This window comes from Grampus griseus, assembly GCF_964374135.1.
Source record: "Grampus griseus genome assembly, chromosome: 10".
NCBI lineage: Eukaryota > Metazoa > Chordata > Mammalia > Artiodactyla > Delphinidae > Grampus > Grampus griseus.
Genome location: NC_139004.1, coordinates 40,940,019 through 40,961,512, shown reverse-complemented (window position 1 = coordinate 40,961,512; position 21,494 = coordinate 40,940,019). Strand labels below are relative to the sequence as shown.

Genomic DNA, 21,494 nt, shown 5'->3' with positions numbered 1-21,494 from the left:
AATCAGCAGACTGATTAGAACCTGCTCTCTTTGGAAATAGGATTAAGTTCTAAAAATCTGAAAATAGAATGAATTAGTTGCACTCTAAGAGTTAGAAAGTAAACTGCTTCCAAAGAGAGGATACTCTAAAAGGGCTTGTAAACTTTTTGTGATGCCTGGACTATCTAACTGGATTGGATTTCAAAAATTGAATGGGCAAGTACTGTATTTTAATAATGATAAAATTAACCTCCCAAAAAACAATTCAGGCAGAAACCCCAAAACTGCTATACTTTGTTAATCTGACCAGCTATTTGGTAGAATAAATCCTGTGAGAACAAGAGATTTGCTTGATTTTCAGTCATTAATACAAAACCATTTGTAAGATTGGAGATATTCTCAGCTAAATAAATCTCATTTTGATTCTCTAATTGGAGATTCAGGTCTGAATAGCGTTCAGATCTGAAGAAAAGGGGCAAATGTAAGCTGTAAGCCAAAGGGGCCTCCAATATATAAAATTACAGCTTCTTTAAAGGTCTAGGAATATTTATCAGCAGATTATTTTCATATGATTGGTTTAAAAATTTCAAGAATTGAGGAAATTTACTTGGTGTTTTTAATCCCAAGATCTCTGGAGGGTTAAATGTCTGTTCTTCTCACACAGAAGGAAGGGAGTTTTGGCAAGTCATTACGGCCAGTTTCAAACCTGTTCCTGAAGACTTAATGGCAAAGCCACCAGACTTTTTCTTCGTTTAATCAAGTATATCAGAAGGGTGTTCCTGATTCCCAGCCAGCACCTCCTCTACTGTAATTCACCACCTCTCTTTTAATAACTCAAAAAATTGGGCTGCTTTGTAAACTCTCACTAACTCAAGTCTTGTCAGAACTAAGCTATTTCCAATTCCATTTAACTGTTCCTCATTAAAAAACTAAAAATAAATAAATAAACTTTTGCTGCTCTAATTTAATGAAGATTTAAATATATTCTAGCAAGTAATAAAAAATTATCCAAAACATCACCTCTTGCTCAATATTTCACTTTAGCTAATTGATGTCACTGTTGCATGGTGAACAGGGAAAAGCTAGGGGATAATCAGATCCCACTTAAGGTCCATTTCGACAACTCACTAGCCCTGCAGCTTTGGGAAATTTAGTTGACATTTTGGAGCATCAAAATTTTCACAGAGTTGTGAGGATAGTAAAGCATTTAGCTCAGTGTCTGACATGCTAAAGTACTCAGTATGGCAACCATTGTGATTGTATTATTTAACCATTAAAAATTACCAAGTCTAAAACCAACTTACTTTCCTTGTAGCAGAAGGCCTTTTATATCTTTTCCATGGAATTAGAATTGATGAAGCTTATTCTACCCTAAAGGAAGACGCTTATCATCATCCTAATTGCCATATACGAGGCCCCCTTATTTTTACAATCCTATGAGCAAAAAATTGCTTTAAAATCGTGTGGAGTAAAATTGGAAATTTAAGAGACCTACCCAGGTGCAAACTAAATTAATTCATTCAATGAATGTTTAACAAAAACGACTATGTTTTCTCAAATAGTTTATAGTAGAAAAAAAAAAAACCAGTATGCATACTTTAATATGGTTTACTAAGCGCCTTAAAAGAAATAGTTGCATGGTAGACAACTGCCCAAGAAGAACCAATTGGTATAGATTTGGGTCCTGGGCACTTTTCCATTGTTAAAGAAATTGGGAACACATTTACTTCTTGAACTAACCTAAATTAAGAGATGTCTCTCTAGTCTAGACCATATGCTAATTCGGTAACCAGATTTTGTTAAATTTTTGAGACATGCAAAGATCCTAAAATAGTCTCACCCAAAGACATATGTTTAATCAGATTGGAGTTTACCAACTCATGTTTTAAAAAATTAAACTGGCAACTTAGAATAAAATGATTTGACAATTGACAAGATATCTCAAATCTTTACCTTTCTATTTTTGTAGCACAGTTTTTACTACTGTCTTCAAAACAGTTGTTCTTTATCCTCCTTCCACCAGGAAAAATAAAATCATTTTTCTCCTGTAACTTTCATTTAAATAATTAATCCTATAATTTATAGGTGCTATTTATAAAATTGAGCTACTCTAAAATTCTTTCAAACACATTAAGCTTATGAATTAAATGCATAGTGATATCATTTGTTGAGAAACAGTACCTAACCGTAGCCTTGATTTTATCCTGAGAAATAATTGTGAGGAAGGGAACAGATAAATTACTTACAAGGAAAAAGTGTATTCTTTCATGGAAAAAAATTACTCTGAGACAATATATATTCGCAATATTTGATTTCAAGGAAATATCCCTTCATCTTTCCTTCCTTTAATACAATTGCTCAATAAAAATAATAATCCATTTATTTAGAATATTAAAATGTGCCCTTCAGTTTAATTTTAACTTTTTACCTATTGCTATCAGACTCAGATGATTAAGAAGAAAAATTAGTCAATAAGAGAGAGAGAGAGATCTTCAACATTCTCTGAAAAGGACAGCAGTACCCACATTGAGACTAAAAAATAATGTCTATATCAAACTTATTTCCTCTACAGAGTCCAGTATATTGTTGAACATATTGTAATAAGGACAGTCACAAATGCACGTTCATCTGATTATTTTGTTCCTGCTTTATAATCACTTGTATTACATCCTCATCTCAATCTTAGAGAAGATGATTATTGGCAGGAGATTAAGTCAAAGACCCCAACACCAACACATTAAAATATGATGGCTGTAAAGCCTTAGTTAAGGCTTTAGTTAAAAATTCTTCCCTCCTAAAAGTTCATAGGGGAAAAAATGATAGAAAACGGAATAAGCTATAAATTTAAGTTTGACACAGACAATAAATTACAGAATTGAAGTATCAGAAACCTCATGTCCCCTGCCAATAAAATGTACTCTTTTGAAAATTATGGGCTTCATCAAGGGGTGATTAAAACTGAAACCAATCCAAGGATTCGATGAAAGCTTAATGTCTGATTGGAAGGGATGCCTGTATTTCAATTTGGAGAAAATTTTGCTTTTAAAAATAGTATTATTTTTTAAAGTGATTCTGGTTCCTCATTAATTATACTATATGCTATAAAACAGAATGTGGTTTAAAAAATCTGGTTGGGGGAGAGAATTAATTGTCCATCTATCTTAAGACGAAGTAAATGTGCTTTTTCTATCTTCAAGGCGTTCCACAGCACAGACCCTAACAGAATATTGTAATGACACTGCGTCATCATCCTACCCCCTAATTGTGCTGTTCTGTAAGATATTAAAGGGATCTCAGAAAAGCTTCTGTGATTTAAACTATTCCAAAATGTTAAGCCTCTCCCAAATAGATGAGTCTCTGATGATTATAGTTTTAATTTACTCACTCAACTCAGAAATAAGTCCCTTTGATTTTAATGGCATAGGATGAGTTCTATTGTATAAACAGATGGGCAAAAAGATAGAAATTACCAGATTTATTTTTTAAAAACAACAACCATGAAAGAAACAGCACAATACCATTCAAGAAATATTACTGAAAATAGAAATAAACTCTCATAAATCTTGGGATAATACTTTTGTTATTTAAAAATTCTTACAAAGTAAAATCTCTTATTGAGGAATACATAACATGGGAAAGCCAGCAAAAAAAAAAAAAGTGGAATTATAAAAGGCTCTAAAGAAAAACAAACATCATGTTATATCCTGTGACCTTTGAAGAATTCAAATATTTATTGCCCAAAACCAACATCTTAGCCAAGAGACCATTATCCACACTAGATAATTTTATTAGATATTTTAAATTAGATATCATGATATTTAAACTTAGATATTTTAAACTAGATATCATGATATTTACATGTTGTGGTACTAAAAATAAAAATAATAATTTTACTGAAGAGTATGTTTTATTCAAAATTAAAAACACAAAACCTCTCCCAAATGAACTTGCATTAGGTTCAATGCAAAGCAATACCACCATAGACATTTATGAAATGGGTTTGTGATGCAATTTGAAATTAAGCTAATCATTCCTCATTTTTAATGACTGACTAATGGATTATAATCTCTAAAATCCACTGAATTGGAAGAGAAGAGAGCTGGCCAGCACGAGGGAAGGACACTGTGGCAGAACAGCCCCTATTCTCTCTTCCTGGCTACTGAGTGGGAGAGCTTCTCCCATTTCTGTGAAGGCAGGCACTTGTGACCAGATTTTGGAAATGTCCATTTGAAATGGGGAGAAGGTCTATGGTGAGGGACCACTTCTACTATGACTCCACATAATATTTAACTCTAGAAAATAGGATAAGGGGCATCTGGTAAAGGTGTCACTTCTTGAAGCCTCCTGAAACCTCCTGAAATTGGTGTTTTACGCCCATGTCATCTTTCAATGAACCATAGAAGGTCAAAATTCAGAAGAGAAGCTAGAGAAAAAGTTGCAGATGGCCCCCTCACCTCCCACCTCCAGTTCAAGGCATTCAGATATATAGAGCATAGACTCTGGGCCACAGGTGGATAATTGGGAATTTGTTATCAGAGATACATGATATAAGAGATACTGCCAACCAGTGTTCACCTATATACCACTTAGAATATCCCACTAACAATTCCTACCTTTTTAGACAAAAGAATATATAACAGTTTTATTCTCCAGATCATGCTAAAATAACAAGAATATAGGCTCATAAGCCAGTGGTCAAAATACCACCTAGTTGCAAACATTAACATTCTGACAAATTATAACATTATTTGAAACACTATAATTGCACAGAAAAAAAATGGGCTTCATGCAAAGATAAATTGCCAAAATAAATATCATAAAAATAACATAAGAAATGTATCATGTCATAGACTTGGTAATTGATTTCACTTCAATTCTGATATGATCCTCCACTGGGGCTTCATTTGAGTATTTGTAATGACTTATGAAACAAGGGGCTTTAATTTAATTTACCTACTGAAGCAGAATCCTGTAATTTTATAGTTAATGACTCAATAGCAAGTCAAAAATACCCTGGAGCCATGTAAAAGTAGCTGGGTCATTGGAAGGGATCTCAACCCCTCCCTCCCATTCATGGGGGTCAGATCAATGGCTGAGGAAAATGGATAAAGATGTTCAGACCGTGATGGGATTTAAGAGGCTAAGTTGGATGTTTGGCTATAATATTTCCACTCTGTGGAAGCCACTATTAATCATCAAATTTCAAAGGTGGCCAGTTGCCCACACGTAACCCCATTTTACCTCTACTCTATTGATCAATGTGAATAGAGGTAGAAGCTCTTAAATATTAATAACCATTTAAAATTCCAAAGGACAGGGATGTACCCAAATCTGAATCAAGTTTCTCAGAGCTGCTTAGTAGCTTGGATAACCCCAGGCTCCTACCAAGACTCTACCAATAAATCAGTGATGTCTCCTATTCTATCCAAGATGCTTTCACTACGTTATCCTAAACTAAGAGCAGCATTTTATTTTAGTAAAGGCAGAACTTGAAAACAGAATTTTTTTTTAAACATAACAAAAATGACATAAGCAATTTTAGAAAACATCACCAAAATTCACTCTGCTTCTGAGCCAACACTGACCTTCTGTTCCAAAAGCAATGTGTTTGTTGGGATTGCTGCAAAAGCCTTGTAGCTGGACTTGGTCTTGTATTGCTAGAATGGGGGTAACCAGAAAGCAAGAGTGGAGTTGAAAAGGGGAAAGAACGTGACATAAATTTAGACTAGTTCTACCAAGTTAAATCACATGTTATCAAATGAAGAAAACAGTGATTATGCTTCAACAACTTGTTTTTGACAGAAAAAAATTAGTTTATCATGTTAATATTTTATTAGAATGAGAAGCAAAGAAATATCACAGTAAAATATCAGCCTAGGGATTATAGGCAAGTATATGCTATATCATTTCAGAACTTAAAAACATTCATTTTTACAAAGTTATATATAGATTTCTCATTAGCAGCATACCCTGAGAAGAATACTATTGTATAAATATTTGGGTTATTTTTGCTTGATTCTCAAAGGAAAGCAATTCTTTTTTTATAGTGTCATAATTAACAAATATTATGCCAATAAGTTTAATTGAACTCAATACATTCTCTTGCATCATTCATAAAAACAATGATCAGAACACGTAAAATTTAGCAGTAATTTTTAGAGAGTAGTATATTTTGAATAGAAGTGATATCAGCAGTTTAACTCCATAATGGAAAAACTAGAAGGCCGTGCTCTTGATCTTAATTTCATTTTTTTAAACCTCATCACCCTTTCCTGCACTTTCTAATACAGTGATGTTAATGAATCAAACGATAAAACATTCTGAGTTTTCTTTTTTTTTTTTTTTTTTGCGGTACGAGGGCCACTCACTGTTGTGGCCTCTCCCATTGCAGAGCACAGGCTCCAGATGTGCAGGCTCAGCGGCCATGGCTCACGGGCCTAGCCGCTCCACGTCATGTGGGATCCTCCCGGACCAGGGCAAGAACCCATGTTCCCTGCATCGGCAGGCGGACTCTCAACCACTGCGCCACCAGGGAAGCCCAACATTCTGAGTTTTAAGTAAAACTCAGAGTAATCTAGTTCAGTTTTGGGAAGTATTTGGGGGAGAGGGTTGAGCATGAGAAAGTTGTAGAAACCAGTATCATATACATAACCAAAGGCCCAGTTTTGATATTGTTCTGGGTCCCAAGCTGCTTAACTAAGCTCAAGGTTCCTCTCACTTCAAAAGCTCTCAGGCAACTTCCCCACTCGCCCAGAGCCAGCGGGAAACTGGCACACAGCTCCAGCCTGTCTTCGTCCCCTGGAAAGAAGACCAAAGGATCTACAGAAGAAGACATGGTAATCAAGTAAAATAAAACCTTGAATTTTATGGATGGGATTGGTGTACCCTCATTCAACAGGTGTGAGGAAGGTAAGAGGCTGGCACATTCATATTCCTTAGGAAGAAGTTCAAGTAGAAAAAAATCAAAATGCCAGACCTGGAAGAAGAAAGTCTCTGGTCCCTTCAAGACTTGAGCTTACCTACTGAAGCAGAATTCTGTAATTTTATAATTAATGACTAAAGTCATTAATTATAAGTCTCTCTATTGATCCAGCACTGCTATGGTCTCCAGAAAATAATGTATTTGGATAAGTACTAAAATAAAATGCCATCTCAGCATGTGGAATTAAAGCTGACATCTATGACTAGGCGAATAACTTGCATTGCCTCATTTAATTTTGCAGAATCCCTATAACTAAAGAGTCATTAGGAAAAGAAGATGTGGTGAGCTCAGGTGACTCATTTAAGACCACAGCCCATAAAAAACAAACAGATTTGGGATCTAGGTCCATCTGGATCCAATATCCATGCTTCTCTATAAGATACTTTTTCCCAAGGAATATCTAAACAGACAAATAATGCAGAATAAAATATGTTATTAATACTCCACAATGGTTTGTGGATATTTAACTGTAGCAATAGTTGCAACAATAATAATAGATAACAATCACTACAAGCCAGGTACTCTTCTGAAACCTTAATGTGTATTATCTCATTTAGTTTTCACAACAAACCTATTATGTAGGTATTACATTGTGTTTACCTTATATATGGAAACTAAAACAAACAGATGTTAAGAAACTTATCCAGGGTCACTAGCTACTAAATCATAGCTGGGATTTAGACAAGGGTGCTCCAGCTCAACAACTGTGATTTACCTGCCATATGCTCTTGCCTCTCCTTTCAGGATGCGTGATCATTTATAATGCTTGTTCTCCTATCCACAGCTGTCCTAAAGAATATAGTTGACGAAGCCTCTACAGAGCAATATCTTATTATAAATGTAATGCCATATAATCTTAGAATTAGAAGTGATATTGAAGGCAATCTGTTTCAACCCCCTCATCCAAGGCATCAATCTCTCTGATTCTCTGTTCAGGCACACCATGAACAATTGCCTACCTCCCAAGGCAGCACATTTAGGTCTAATTGTTAGAATTGGTACAAAATTCCCCTTTATATTGAGCCAAAATATGTTTCCTGCTAACTTACTCCTATAGGACTTTGGTCCTCTTTTTCCCTGCTTGGACTAAAAGCTCTCTTCTGTGTGATAGTTATACTGCTGTTTCCACCTACCCCTTCCTTACTGATCCTCAGCTGAAGAATTTCACTATCCCTTTCCTCTGTCAATATTCCTTTAAATATTTTTAATTTAATTTTTATTTTATATTAGATTATAGTTGATTTACAATGTGTAAAAAAATGATACAAATGAACGTATTTGTAAAACAGAGTCACAGACTTCAAAAAAAAATTTATGGGGACTTCCCTGGTGGCGCAGTGGTTAAGAATCTGCCTGCCAGTGCAGGGGACACGGGTTTGAGCCCTGGTCCGGGAGGATCCCACATGCCACGGAGCAACTAAACCCGTGTGCCACAGCTACTGAGCCTGCACTTTAGAGCCGATGAGCCATAGTTACTGAGCCCACGTGCCACAGCTACTGAAGCCCACACACCTAGAACCCATGCAATGCAACAAAAGAAGCCACTGCAATGAGAAGCCCGCACTCTGCAACGAAGAGTAGCCCCCACTGGCCACAACTAGAGAAAGCCCACACGCAGCAGTGAAGACCCTACATAGCCAAAAAATTTTAAAAAATTAAAAATAAAATAAAAGAACATTTACATTTCTTCTAAAAACAAATAAAAAATAAAAATTTATGGTTACCAAAGTGGAAACGTGGGGAGAAGGATAAATTAGGAATTTGGGATTAACACACTATTATATATAAATTTTTTAAAGGTGTGTTTATCTAGATGTATTTTTAACACAAAGTAGAATATCATCATCACTGACATGATATTGACAATAAACTCAATTAATACAGTGAAGATGATACTCATTGGCATTGCCTCCTTGGTTTTTGTGGTGTGTTTAGAATACACAAAATGAAGTTGAGGTCATTTTATATTGTTGGATCACATTGTGTATGCTATTACCTAAAATTTCTAATCCTTTCATCTTTTTCTTAACATTTGTTGAAATTAACCTCTATCCTGTAGTTATGCTTTTTTCCTTCTAGATCCAAAAATAGTACTTTAGGTATTATCTCTATCCAATTTCACTGATTAGATTTGTCAGTCATTGTAAACTGCAAAGATAATAATTTTATATTATTTCATGAACCATTTTTTAGGCATATCATCTTTATCATCATTCAAGTCACATACAAGGATAGGGAGCTCTTGCCTACTGCATTCTGCCAACCTGGTGGGCATCAATCCATCTTGTAAATTTATTTGGATACGGCAGTTCAACTAATAGATTCACTCAACAAAATATTATTGAGTATCTACTTTGTGACATGCATTGCTCTAAGTATTGGTGATTCAGCAGTAAACAAACACACAAAGCCTTTACTCTCTAGAGCTTACATCTTAATGAATTGAAACAAATAATAAACAAATAAATAAGAAAGCAAAAGAAAAGCCATAGAGAGATAATAATACGCATAAAATTAAAATAAGGTGATGAGATAGACAGTGATCTCGAGGATGCTTCGGATTAAGCATTCAGAATTCACAGAAATATATCACTACTTCTCAAATATCTCTCCTTGTTCAAGATATCATGAAAGACATCACAAAAGCTAGAAGCTGGAAAGAATTCAATAAATGTCTTTTGCTGAAGAAAATGTCTGACTTCCAGTTATAACTGTTTTGGTAAACATTCACAACCTAAGAATTTGCCATAATTTTCAGAATTTACCTTCCATTTTTTGTGTTAAAAAAACAGCTTGCTTCTTTTTTCTGGTAAATCTCCTCTTTCCCATCATTTACAATACTTCTTTTGCAATAAAATTAGAAATTTCATGTGTTTTTTGAGATACGATTTAGCTAGACCAGGAGATATGAACTTATTTAGAGCAACTAGTTGTCTTTTCTAGTTCTTCATCTATCTTGGGCTTTATGCATCTCTAAGACATATGTAGCCTTTCCTTCTCAGTCCAAACATCATTCTTGTTGCCATAAGAGATACTTTTTGTGTTCAGTATATTTCTTTTAGGTTCTCCTAACAATATCCAAATTTGGAGCATATTTCTTTTTTAGTATGTCAAGGCTTCCAGGTATGAAAGCAAATTCATTTGTTTCCCTTCCTTGGCTTAAAATTACAGATCACTCTAGTCACTGTAATTATAACTTAAATAATAAGAATAGGCTGTAATATTACAGGCTGGAATCACCATTAGCTAGTCATACAAGGTAGAACCGACCAGCCTGACTTTGAATCCAGCAAAAAATTCAGTGATAACTACTATATCTCTGCAATTTGCAATCTATGTTTTTAGTCATCTTTCCATAAATATCTGTTAAATATTCACTACATAACAGGTACAGGGCAAAGTTTAGGTTTAAAAAAGGAAATTGGGGCTTCCCTGGTGGCGCAGTGGTTGAGAGTCGGCCTGCCGATGCAGGGGACACGGGCTCGTGCCCCGGTCCAGGAAGATCCCACATGGCGCGGAGCGGCTGGGCCCGTGAGCCATGGCTGCTGAGCCTGAGCATCCGGAGCCTGTGCTCCGCAGCGGGAGAGGCCGCGACGGTGAGAGGCCCGTGTACCACAAAAAAAAAAAAAAAAAAAAAAGGAAATTGCATTTTGTATGTAAGTTTATCAGAGCTAATTCTATTTATAGGCAGTGCTAGATATTGTAACATAAATCTTGGGTGTGAAGGTGGGGATAGCAAGAACACACCCTTCCCCTTCAGAAAATATTTCCCACCACTCTCCTCACCACCACCCCCATCACTAACACATAAAATTCACCACAGGCTCTAGTAATAAAGACCTATGAGATCTCAAAACAAACTGTACTATTTGCCTTGAGAATCAGGGATTTGAACTCATGGTTACACTTTAAGTACAGGTAAATGGCAGAACCTCAAATTACATAAACAACAAGACCCTGAGGAAGGGCCTGACCATACTCTCTCAAGAAGCATCACCTCCTTGGATGTCACCCTTTCAAAGAAACCTATCTCCGCCACCCAACATAAATTGGTGACAACCACCTCTTACCCTGCTATACTTTTCTCTATACTTATGATCTTCTAACATACAAGAAAATTTACTTATTGGGGAGGGGGAGGGTCGTGGACTGTTTCTCTTTCACTATAGAATATAAATGTTCTTTTAGCAGGCATTTTTTGCAATTTTATTTGTTTCAGCATCTTCACAACTTTGAAACTTGTACATAATGAGCACTCAATATGTATTTATTTTACAAATGAGTGATTTTTTTTGAACTCAGATTGACCATTTTTGCTCATAGAGGTACATTTCATTCCGTTCCCAGATTATGTAAGGATCAGCAGAAATGGAGAAAGTCACATAGAGGCTTGTAACCACCAAGTTTTCAGTGTGATATACTTGGAAATGTTATGATGCCTTAAAAGAATGAGAGTTTATAAATAAAACATCAACTATAAAAGTTCATAAAATATCTAAAAGCTCCCAACTGATTCCCTAACCAATCCATGTGTCCATCTAGCTTTCAGGCCAGGACAGTGACACCACTGGAGCCCGCACAGAGCTTCAGACAATCATCATTGAGGGGCAAAATGTATGAGGTTTTGATGTAATGGCCATCCCAAATTTCCATCTGGAACACCATAATAACTCACTAGGAGAAAAATGTAAATTATAATGAAGGCAAAAGATATTGGGAACCCAAATACAACTCCATAGATTAATTTTCTGATATTCAGGTTTTCCCAAGGGGAAAAAGTGTCTCAGACAATATACACATTGATCAAAGAGCCATGGGAGCAACATTCAGGGAGACACCCATCCTGTCTAGGACCATGATTCTAATGTGAAATAATATTTTTCAACCATATCTGAAATCAAAATATAGCCGTTATACTAATAAAAGCAGATTCAGAACTTTAAGATTCTATCTATGAGAAAGAAACATCAAACATACCTTATACCTGAATTTAGCTCAGCCTAAGCTAGCTGTTCCAGTTCATTTTCATATCAAAGGACAGTAAGGCCAGACTTGGAACTAATATCTTTCAAGCATTGATGTTTTAATTTGATGGCTATCTGTATTCTAGGACCTCTTTCCTTTCAGGATCTGGCATTGAGTGAAGCTGATCTAAATCTGAAACTCTTTGACTTCAAAGAGGGTCCTGTGCTCAGATTAGCACCACAGTGGAACGAGCCAGACAAGAAACAGTCCCTAAAAGCATATAAATTCTTTGATATCCCAAAGCTTTTGTCTATTTCCTCCTATCAATCTATAAAGTAATCTTAGCAATTTAAACAAAACGAGTCAAACATCAAAAGAAACTGCGATAAGATTTATCTCTTCCAGTATCCAACAGTGTCCATTTTACTGAACTTTTTACACTCAAGGTACAATTCTTGCAAAGAATAGTTATATATATATATATATATATATATATATATATATATATATATATATATATATATATATATACATATATATATACACATACTGATTTTTTACCTACAGAGATAACAGCAAGAAGCAAGGAGGAAATAAATATGACAAATATGATATATATATGATAAATATGACAAATATGTCTCGAGAGAAACCAATTTTGCAAAAGTTATTATAAATTTTACCCATTATAAGAAACATTTTTTCTGTTCAAAGGAACAGATAAAAATGGATTAGTTATAATCATTCTCCATATTTTCATACATGTTCATCAAATTTAAGAAGCATTTCTACAAGTTGAACTTTATTAACTTGGATATAAAGAAAATAAGCAGAAAAAATAAAGCTAACACTGAAAATTCTTCAATATTGGGGGCAGTAAATGAGCTGGGGAGGAACAGGTCTTCAAAAAACTTGATTTTAGGGCAAAAAAGGACTTCATCAGAAGCCGCTCTGGGCTCACTCTTTTCCAACTCTCCAAAAATGGGACAAAACATGAACAAAACAGAGTGAACCACAAACAGAAACCCTCTAAGAAACCTGTGGAGTAACACTACTTTTCATAGAGGTAAAGAATAAGTGTAAGGCAGTATGGTTTAAGAGACAATTGCCAATAAATTCAGGAAAAAGTAATGTTTAGATCACCAGGGGTTTTTTTTCAATACATTACAAATGAATACCATAATCACACATATGTATTGAAAAGATAATCACCAGGTCATTTCACCTCAAATAAATCATATTTTCAAACTTAGAGTTAGAGAGAAAGTTAGATTTCCTCCATCCCATTTGCTTTGAAGTTTAAAATACAAGGACTTAATAATCTTGAAAAATACATTTTAAAGTGATTCAAATATTATACAAATTGATAATTCTAATCATCATTTCATTCCTTCATAAGAATTAATAAATAAGGCTAAAATGATAATTAATATGAGTTATTGCTTTGTAGCAATAAATCTCAGTAATAAAGAACATGGCTTCAGGAATCAGTAGATTTCAATTAATATAAATGTCAGCTCTGCCAGTATAAGAAATGTAACCTGGGCAAGTTATTCACTGAACTACAGTTTCTTGGTATACAGAATGAAGAAAATAATATTACCAATCTCATATGGTCATGACAAAATTAACTAACACGGTCCCTGTTAATTAAATTTTAACTACTTTGCTTAACTACTAGGATAGTCCTTGACTCACAGAAAGTATTTGATATCTGTTACTGTAATTATCATTACTATCATCACTATTCGATGATAAGGCCAATCTTCTTACATGTCCACATATACTCCTCTGGGATCATCTTCTGTATATTTGGTGGAGTTGTTTACCATTTCTGAAATGCCACCTGCTTTCCTCTTCATTAAGCTAAATCCTAAACATTTCTGACAGGCCTGACATTTATGATAACTTCCCTTACTAAACATATCCCATAATAATATTTCTCTTATACTGAATTCAGTGAACTCTTATACACAATCTGTATTACGTTATATTAATATTGCCTTATCCTTGTTTTCTAGCTTTACTGTAGATTTAATAACTCTCTATAGCTTCTCCACATTATATATATGTATATGTTGTTTTGCTGAATAAAATATATTTTTAAGATAAAGGATTATTTTCCTTAAAAATAAAACACATCCACAAAAAAGCTAGTATGGTGGTGGGCATACAGTAGATGTCTAATGCATGCTTTTTAAGTTGAATTGTACTGTAACATATTAACAGCATCATGTGGGCTGTTTTATCTTTTCCATGGTAAGTTCATCATCCCAACAGTGACAGAGTTGAATACAATCTCCATGGAACCAACTTGGACACTCTAAAATGGTGTTAATTCAATGCACTGAACTGAAAATCCAAACCCCCTCCTAATACAGACACTTTCATAATTTTATTTCATTTATAGAATACTGACTGAATCCTAAGTGTCTAAACTCCATATCTTAAATTACATGAGAACAGTTGGGAAGCTGCTACACTCTAGGGCAGAGTTGCCTTCCTCCAGGAAAAAGGAACAATGAATGCTATGGGTAACTCCTTCAAATGTTTCCCTTCTCATATTAAAGTAAATGCTGATTTCACATCCTTCCTCAATGGGTCGCTTCAGAGCATTTAAAAGTCAATACTTCTCCTCTCTTAACTTTACTTCCCTCTACCCAGCCTGTCCATCCTTTCTGTATTTTATAATCATTAAGTATTCAGTGTTCATAATAAATCAAATAATTTTCACATACAAAGGAAATTTCTATTCTCTTTGCCCAACATATATATAGCTAAATCCATATTGATTTAGCTTGAGGTGTATGGAGAGCAATAAAGAAATCATCATGGTGGAAGGGGAAGAAAATTACTACTCATAAATAAATGCCAGTAAAGGAAATAGAAAGGTGTCAGATTGTCTGGGCAGTTATATGGGGCTTGATATATGATAATAGTCCATTTTACAGTAATGCTGTCTACTATTTTATCAGTACAGGATATTTTGATGGATAATAGGGTCCATGTTATTAAAGAATCAGAAATGTATCATATTCCCAAATTCCATCTAACTGCTCTAAATTCCATCTTCGGGATCAATAATATAACTCATATTATGCCTGGAAAAAAATGCCCTTGGAGCCACAGATATAAAAGGTTACCATAAGAGGATTTGCAACATCAAAGAGGCTTTCAGAAACATACACAATTCTAGACCATTTATAATTCATCTACACATTCAAATATACCAAATCTTAGATCCCCTTGCACTATCTCCTTGTAGGAACAGAAAGAATATCATAATTGATGATTTTTCCCCTGAAAAAAAAAATGATTCCTTATTTCAAAAGAAACATGCACCATGCAACGTGCAAAAAAAAAAAAAAATACCTTGTGTTTCTTATTTTCAGGGCCTGTTGACATGGACAATGCACAAGGTGAAATCAGCTCGTTGGTTCTTGTTAGAGAGATGGGAGGTGATGGGGATGAAACAGATGACCTGTGGTCAGATATGGAGCTTTCGGATTTCCCAAGTCTTGAAGGCAGGGTAAGATTTGGGTGCAGCGCTGAGGGACTGAGGTGGCGCACCTCGGTGGGCGGATTAGCACGAGGGAGAGCGGAGCACCCCAGTTGGGGAAGAGAGGCAGAGCCAGCGCTGGAGACAGGGTGTGGGGGAGGAGCTAAAGGCGTCTGCCCCGGGCCAGAGAGAGGTGCTGATGCTCTCTTGGATCTGTTTATCAGGTTTGAAAGAGCTGGGGAAGGATGGTAGCATTTCTCTGGAGAGGGGAGCCTGGCTCTTGGGTTAGTGGGAGGAGACACCGAAGACGATGCCGACGAGGCTAACGTAGAAGGATGTGGGGAAATATCCCTGGGCTTTCCTGGGCCCCTGAGGTCAGCATCCTGTCTGCCCTTGGAAAACAAAGGAGAAAAGCTTGGAGGGACGGGAGGCAGACCTGTAGAACTGGAGGTACTGGTTTGCAGCTGGGAAATCATTGGGCTGCTCTTTAAAGAAGTGGGGGATGGCGTTTTCTCTACATTCAAAGAAGCAAGGCTGCTACTGCCCTGTTTCGGGGGAGAAAGGGAGGATGCCAGAGGAAGGGGAGCAGCTTTAGTGGAAAAAGGGAAGGGAAAGGATTGCTGGCTGAGATCAGAAACCTGGTTTTCCCTTTGCTCTGGAGACGCCGCTCGCAGGGAGCAACTTGAGAGGGATTTTTTAGGCGTAGGAGAGGTTTGTTTAATTTTTTGATCGAGTGTGAGGCTGGAAGAAGCCAGGGAGTTGAGAGAGAAGGTGGGACAGGATGCCGGGGAAAGGGGTCTTTGGTGAGAAGGGTTGGACTTGAGGATGGCAGTTAGGAGGGAAAGCCGGGAGGGCACTGGGGATTTCACCCCTGACGTTGAGAAGTTCCCGCTGGATGACACTTCGCTACAGACAGTGGAAGAAGAGCCGTGGAAAGGGGAGGGGAAGGGTTTGGGACTCGGAGAGAGTGAGTGCGTGACGATGCGGACCGGGATGTAGGAGGCTGAATTCGACTTCAGAGAAGCACCGGAGGGCAGCGAAGGAGAAGAGGTTCTCGGACTTTCTCTGGGACTAAGGACATGCGAGGTGACAGTCTTCTTGAGGACTTCAGACGTCAGGCCAGGTTTTTGCTGGACTGCACTTGGACTGGATGAGTGAGAACCTGATAATTGAGCGGGATGGGGGAACTGTGACGTCGAGGACGTGCCCTTCGGTGCAAAAAATGGTGCAGAGTGAGCGGAAGTTTGAAAGTACATGGCTGTTTCTTCCACCAGGGCCCCACTGACATCCAGCCTCCTCGGGTGGAACTCCTCCAGGACAGAGGCTCCGGCTAGGTCGACTGGGACAGGTGGTGTTTTCTGATTAGTTGGAGAAACAAAGGAGAAAGCAGGTGGTTTATAGGCAAGCTGCTCAGAGGCAGTGGGAGAAGTTAACTAGAGGAAAGAGAAATAGACAGGGTCATAGGACATCATTTGTGAAACTGTCAAAACATTCTTGTCACTTGTGCATTTATGCAAACAGTCTTATTAGTTTACACAAAAAGAGGCCCTTAAAACTCTGAGAAAATGGCAGAAATTCTGTTTTGCTAATGAGGCATTGCTTTGAATTTGAAATAAAATATAAATAAACGGTGAACTCTTAGATACTATAACTCATTTATTCTCCAGAATGAACATCAATATAAAATTGTATTTGCATGTCTCCCTTTGGAAGATAATTCATTGACAAAAATCTAAAAGAGTTATCTTCTTTTGGAATTGTGTGATTTGAAAAGATTTAAATCACCGTCAATATAAATTTCAAAATGCACTTTGGAAAAGGAAATAGGTTTTCTTCCATTGCAAGAATATAAACCATAATGTAATAATAATGACTACAATCCTTAAAAACTTTACCACACTTTGAATGTTAAAAATTTTAAAAACTTGGACTACTCCTACATATTGTAAACCTGAAAATAATGCCCAGAATTCAAAAGATGCAGTGCTTAACATCAACATAACTGTAACAAACTGAGAGACTGAAAGCCAAGGCTGAAACAGAGAGGGAGTTTTAGCTTATGAAAAATATTTTCCCTAATTACTTGCCAGAATGAACAGTTAATAAATGATGTGAGTTATGTTGGAAGGAATGAATAGATACTCTTTCATATGGAAAGAAGCCAGAGTACATTATCTTCTTTTTTTTTAATTGGAGTATAATTGCTTTACAATGTTGTGTTAGTTTCTGCTGTAAAATGAAGTGAATCGGCTATATGCATACCTATATCCCCTCCTTCTTGGACCTCCTTCCCACCCCTGCCTCCATCCCACCCATCTAGGTCATCACAGAGCACCGAGCTGAGCTCCCTGTGCTATAGAGCAGTTTCCCACTAGCTATCTATTTTACACATGGTAGTGTATTTATGTCAAACCTAATCTCCCAATTCATCCCACCTTCCCCTTCCCCCACTGTGTCCACATGTCTGTTCTCTATGTCTATGTCTCTATAGGTGCCCTGCAAATAGGTTCATCTAATCTGCCTGAAACAATGCAAGCCACCAATCCCACATCAAATAAAAAGAAAATAAAGAAATATTGTATCACTTTCAAGAGAAGCTAGGGAGAGCCTGTAAAATAACTGAGTAGCTCTCTTCTTGCCCTATTTTTAAAATTATCCAGTACTTTAAGACGAATACTGAAATTATAAATGATTCTAAAGCCAAATCTTTTAAACAGAGGTTTTCCTTTAAAATTATTGATTTGAGTCTATTGATCCATAAGAGAAAAGAAAATATTTGTACCTAATACAGAATTTAGGGAATATCTGTTATTCAAAATATTAATTTGTATTTATTAAGTTATATACTTAATTTATTAAGTTATATATTAAGTTGTATAATATTATATACATTGCATTACATAGCAGAAAAGTGTACGACCATAATAATTAAACTTAGCAAGAGCTTCATTTATAAACTCAGTAAAAGATATTTCTTGATTTTGCTCTATAACATGTTAAGAAGGTGTCCATCAGACCTAATGCAAAGATTTTCATATCATAGAGTTTTGAGTTCTAAAAATATTTAAAACTGATAAATTCAAACAACTCACCCCAAACTTCTAAGTTTCTGAGCAAATGTACCCAAAATATTCTTCTCTTTTTATATGTAAATTCATTTGTGTATTTGCAACACAGAATTCTTGTCACATAAATTATTTTTGAATAATTTTGGCATGCAACCCAGAATATCTGAAAATCATCAATAATTGAAAATCAAACAGAATTCAATCAAATTGAAAAAGAAAGCTTAACAATTCCCTCACATAAGTTTTGCTTAAAAACAATTCACTTATCCAGTATTCGTAAAACCAACTCATGTGTTTAGCCATAAGTAAAAGGTCTTCTCTAATTGTTTCCTATGATTGGTCTGTCCTCATGGAAGGAATGAAGAAATTTCGAGGCTATGTACAGTCTCTTTGCATGCTATGCCATAACTTTTGTTATAAAAAAATTGTAAATTAATAACAGCCACAAAAATTCCATTACCTTTTCAGTCATGTTTCCAAATAACTTCAGTTTATATAACAAACTCATTAATTCATCCTGATTATCTACCAAATTATCATGTTAAAATCTCAGGACTGTGATTTTGAGGGTCTCATCAGAGGAAAAGACTGTTCCCTCCAATTTCCCCAAGACTATGGCTTCTAATTACCAAACATTCTATTACACGAAGTCATATCTTACCTAATATAAGTAACTCTTAATTTTACTGTACTTTCTAATAGCTTATCATTGAAGAACTCCTAAGAAAAGTTCAAAGGGAAAGATTCTGAAAAGTCTAAGAATGTTTTTTATTATATTTTCCTATTTGATGTATTAATAAGCATTTGCAATATGTTTTTTTCTAATTTGATGTTATCCTAATTTATACTAATATAAAAATGTGGCACCATATTTTTATAAAATTTCCAGGAGAGGGGAATGCATTTTTTAATGAAAAAGATTCATTTTCCTGAGTTCCTCTTATTAATAACTTTAAAAAAAGAGCGAGTAAAGACATGAATAATTTTATGCGGGAAGAAAGGATGGATACCTGTCAAATGTTCAGTCAAGTAGCTCGAAATAGGCCCTTTATTTTAGCTCTTTCCTGTAAATCCCTTACTGATGATAATAAACTTCTCTGATGATGCCTACAAATTATATCAATCTTTTCATCCTCTCCCATTAATAACCCCAGCTCTGTTCTCTAGGTTCTCTAATTCCTTCTCTCTCAAACCTGTTCTCTGTCTTCTCCACCATTTATTTCTAACCTGATATTTGTTGATGTCTTCACTTCAGACACCTCTCTAAAATCACCGCTGACTATGTTCTCCAATCCCCAGCCCTCTTCTGATTCCTTGAGCCCCCTTACCACATACCTCCTCCAAAATCATTTTCAAAACTCTCTTCTCCTAGAAAAACTATCCTGAGCTCTGAATACATTCACAGTAATCTCTGTAACAGAGGATGCTTACAATATTCTGCTCTCATCAAGTGGATGGTCTTAATCCTAAATCCATATTGGATTCTGCATAATAGAGGCTATCAGTTATTTTAACAACCAGTCTCTGTAGTATAGCTGCCTTGTCACTTTAGTCAATCTCAAATTAACTGCTTCTCAGCACTATTCACAGTAGCCAACACATGGAAGCAACCTAAACGTCCATAGACAGAGGAATGGTTAAAGAAGATGTGGTATTATATACAAAGGAATACCACTCAGCCATAAAAAAGAATGAAATAATGGCATTTGCAGCAACATGGATATAACTAGAGATTATCATACTCAGTGAAGTAAGTCAGAAAGAGAAAGACAAATACCATATGATTTCACTTATATGTGGAATCTAAAATACGACACAAATGAACTTATCTATGAAACAGAAACAGACTCACAGAGATACAGAACAGACTTGCAGTTGCTAAGGGAGGGTGTTGGGGGAGGGATGGACTGGGAGGTTGGGATTAGCAGATGCAAACTATTATATATAGAGAGAATGGATAAACAATAAGGTCCCACTGTATAGCACAGGGAAATATATTCAGTATCCTATGGTAAACCATATGGAAAAGAATATAAAAAAAAAAGAATGTATATATATGTGTAACAATCACTTTGCTGAAAAGTAGAAATTAACACATTGTAAATAAATTATAGTTCAATAATAAATAAATAAAATTAACTGCTTCTGTGTATATTCAGTTTTTCCTAATGTGTCCATGAGATTCCAAAACATCTGAATAAAAATGAAAATGTCTGATCTGCTGCCTGATGGTCTGAATAGTTCCCAAGATTTAAACCATGTTGGTCCATATAGTTGTGATCTTTCTCCTGAATCTGTACAGTTTCTGCAAGGCAGAAACTCCTGATTCTCCTTTGTCCTTGCATGCAATCATTACATTATATAGCTCCTTGGCCTCCTAAACAAACCTGCTGATCTGTCCTCTTCTCACTGATGGACACTTGCAATGTGACTGAGCAGATTCTCAGCCTTTCTTACCTGAACAATTTAAGTCATCTTTTTGGTATTCCTATTTCTAGTTGCACCCAATTGCACCTATCTTCAGACTGACCTGTTAAAAATCTAATCAGGGCTTCCCTGGTGGCGCAGTGGTTGAGAGTCCACCTGCCGATGCAGGGGACACGGGTTCGTGCCCCGGTCCGGGAGGATCCCACATGCCACGGAGCGGCTGGACCCGTGAGCCATGGCCGCTGAGCCTGCCTGTCCGGAGCCTGTGCTCCGCAACGGGAGAGGCCACAGGAGTGAGAGGCCCACATACAGAAAAAAAAAAAAAAAAAATCTAATCAAAACACACCGATGCTCAAGATGTCACCAATACTTTCCCACATCTACCAAGAACTCAAGATGGTTCCTTCACAACAGAGCCCCTCTCCTCCTAGCCAGTCTCATCTCCCTCATCCCCTGCTATTTTGCATTTTAGGTTTTAGAAATACTTATTTAATCTCAACCTTCTTGCCAATATTGTCAACACTCTAGCCATCTTGTTCTTTTGCTAATCCACTTGGCAAATCATTATTCTTAA

General features: G+C 36.1%; 1 protein-coding gene across 18 annotated transcripts in view; it reads right to left on the bottom strand.

Moving 5' to 3' along the window:
- MLIP (muscular LMNA interacting protein) overlaps positions 1-21,494 on the bottom strand; it is a 293,069-nt gene that overhangs the window by 125,648 nt on the left and 145,927 nt on the right. For 11 of the 18 annotated variants that reach the window (XR_014297251.1, XM_082662662.1, XM_082662676.1 and 8 more), the window contains 2 exons: positions 15,299-16,783; positions 5,565-5,636 (listed from right to left, as the gene is read on the bottom strand). The exons of 3 other annotated variants lie outside the window; for them this stretch is intronic. Coding sequence is in view for 14 of the 15 variants with exons in the window: in XM_082662662.1 (XP_082518788.1) it covers positions 5,565-5,636; positions 15,299-16,783 (1,557 nt within the window). In the remaining variant the exon portion in view is untranslated. The remainder of the gene's footprint in view (positions 1-5,564; positions 5,637-15,298; positions 16,784-21,494) is intronic. 4 more of the 18 variants (XM_082662673.1, XM_082662678.1, XM_082662666.1 and 1 more) reach the window with 2 other exon arrangements.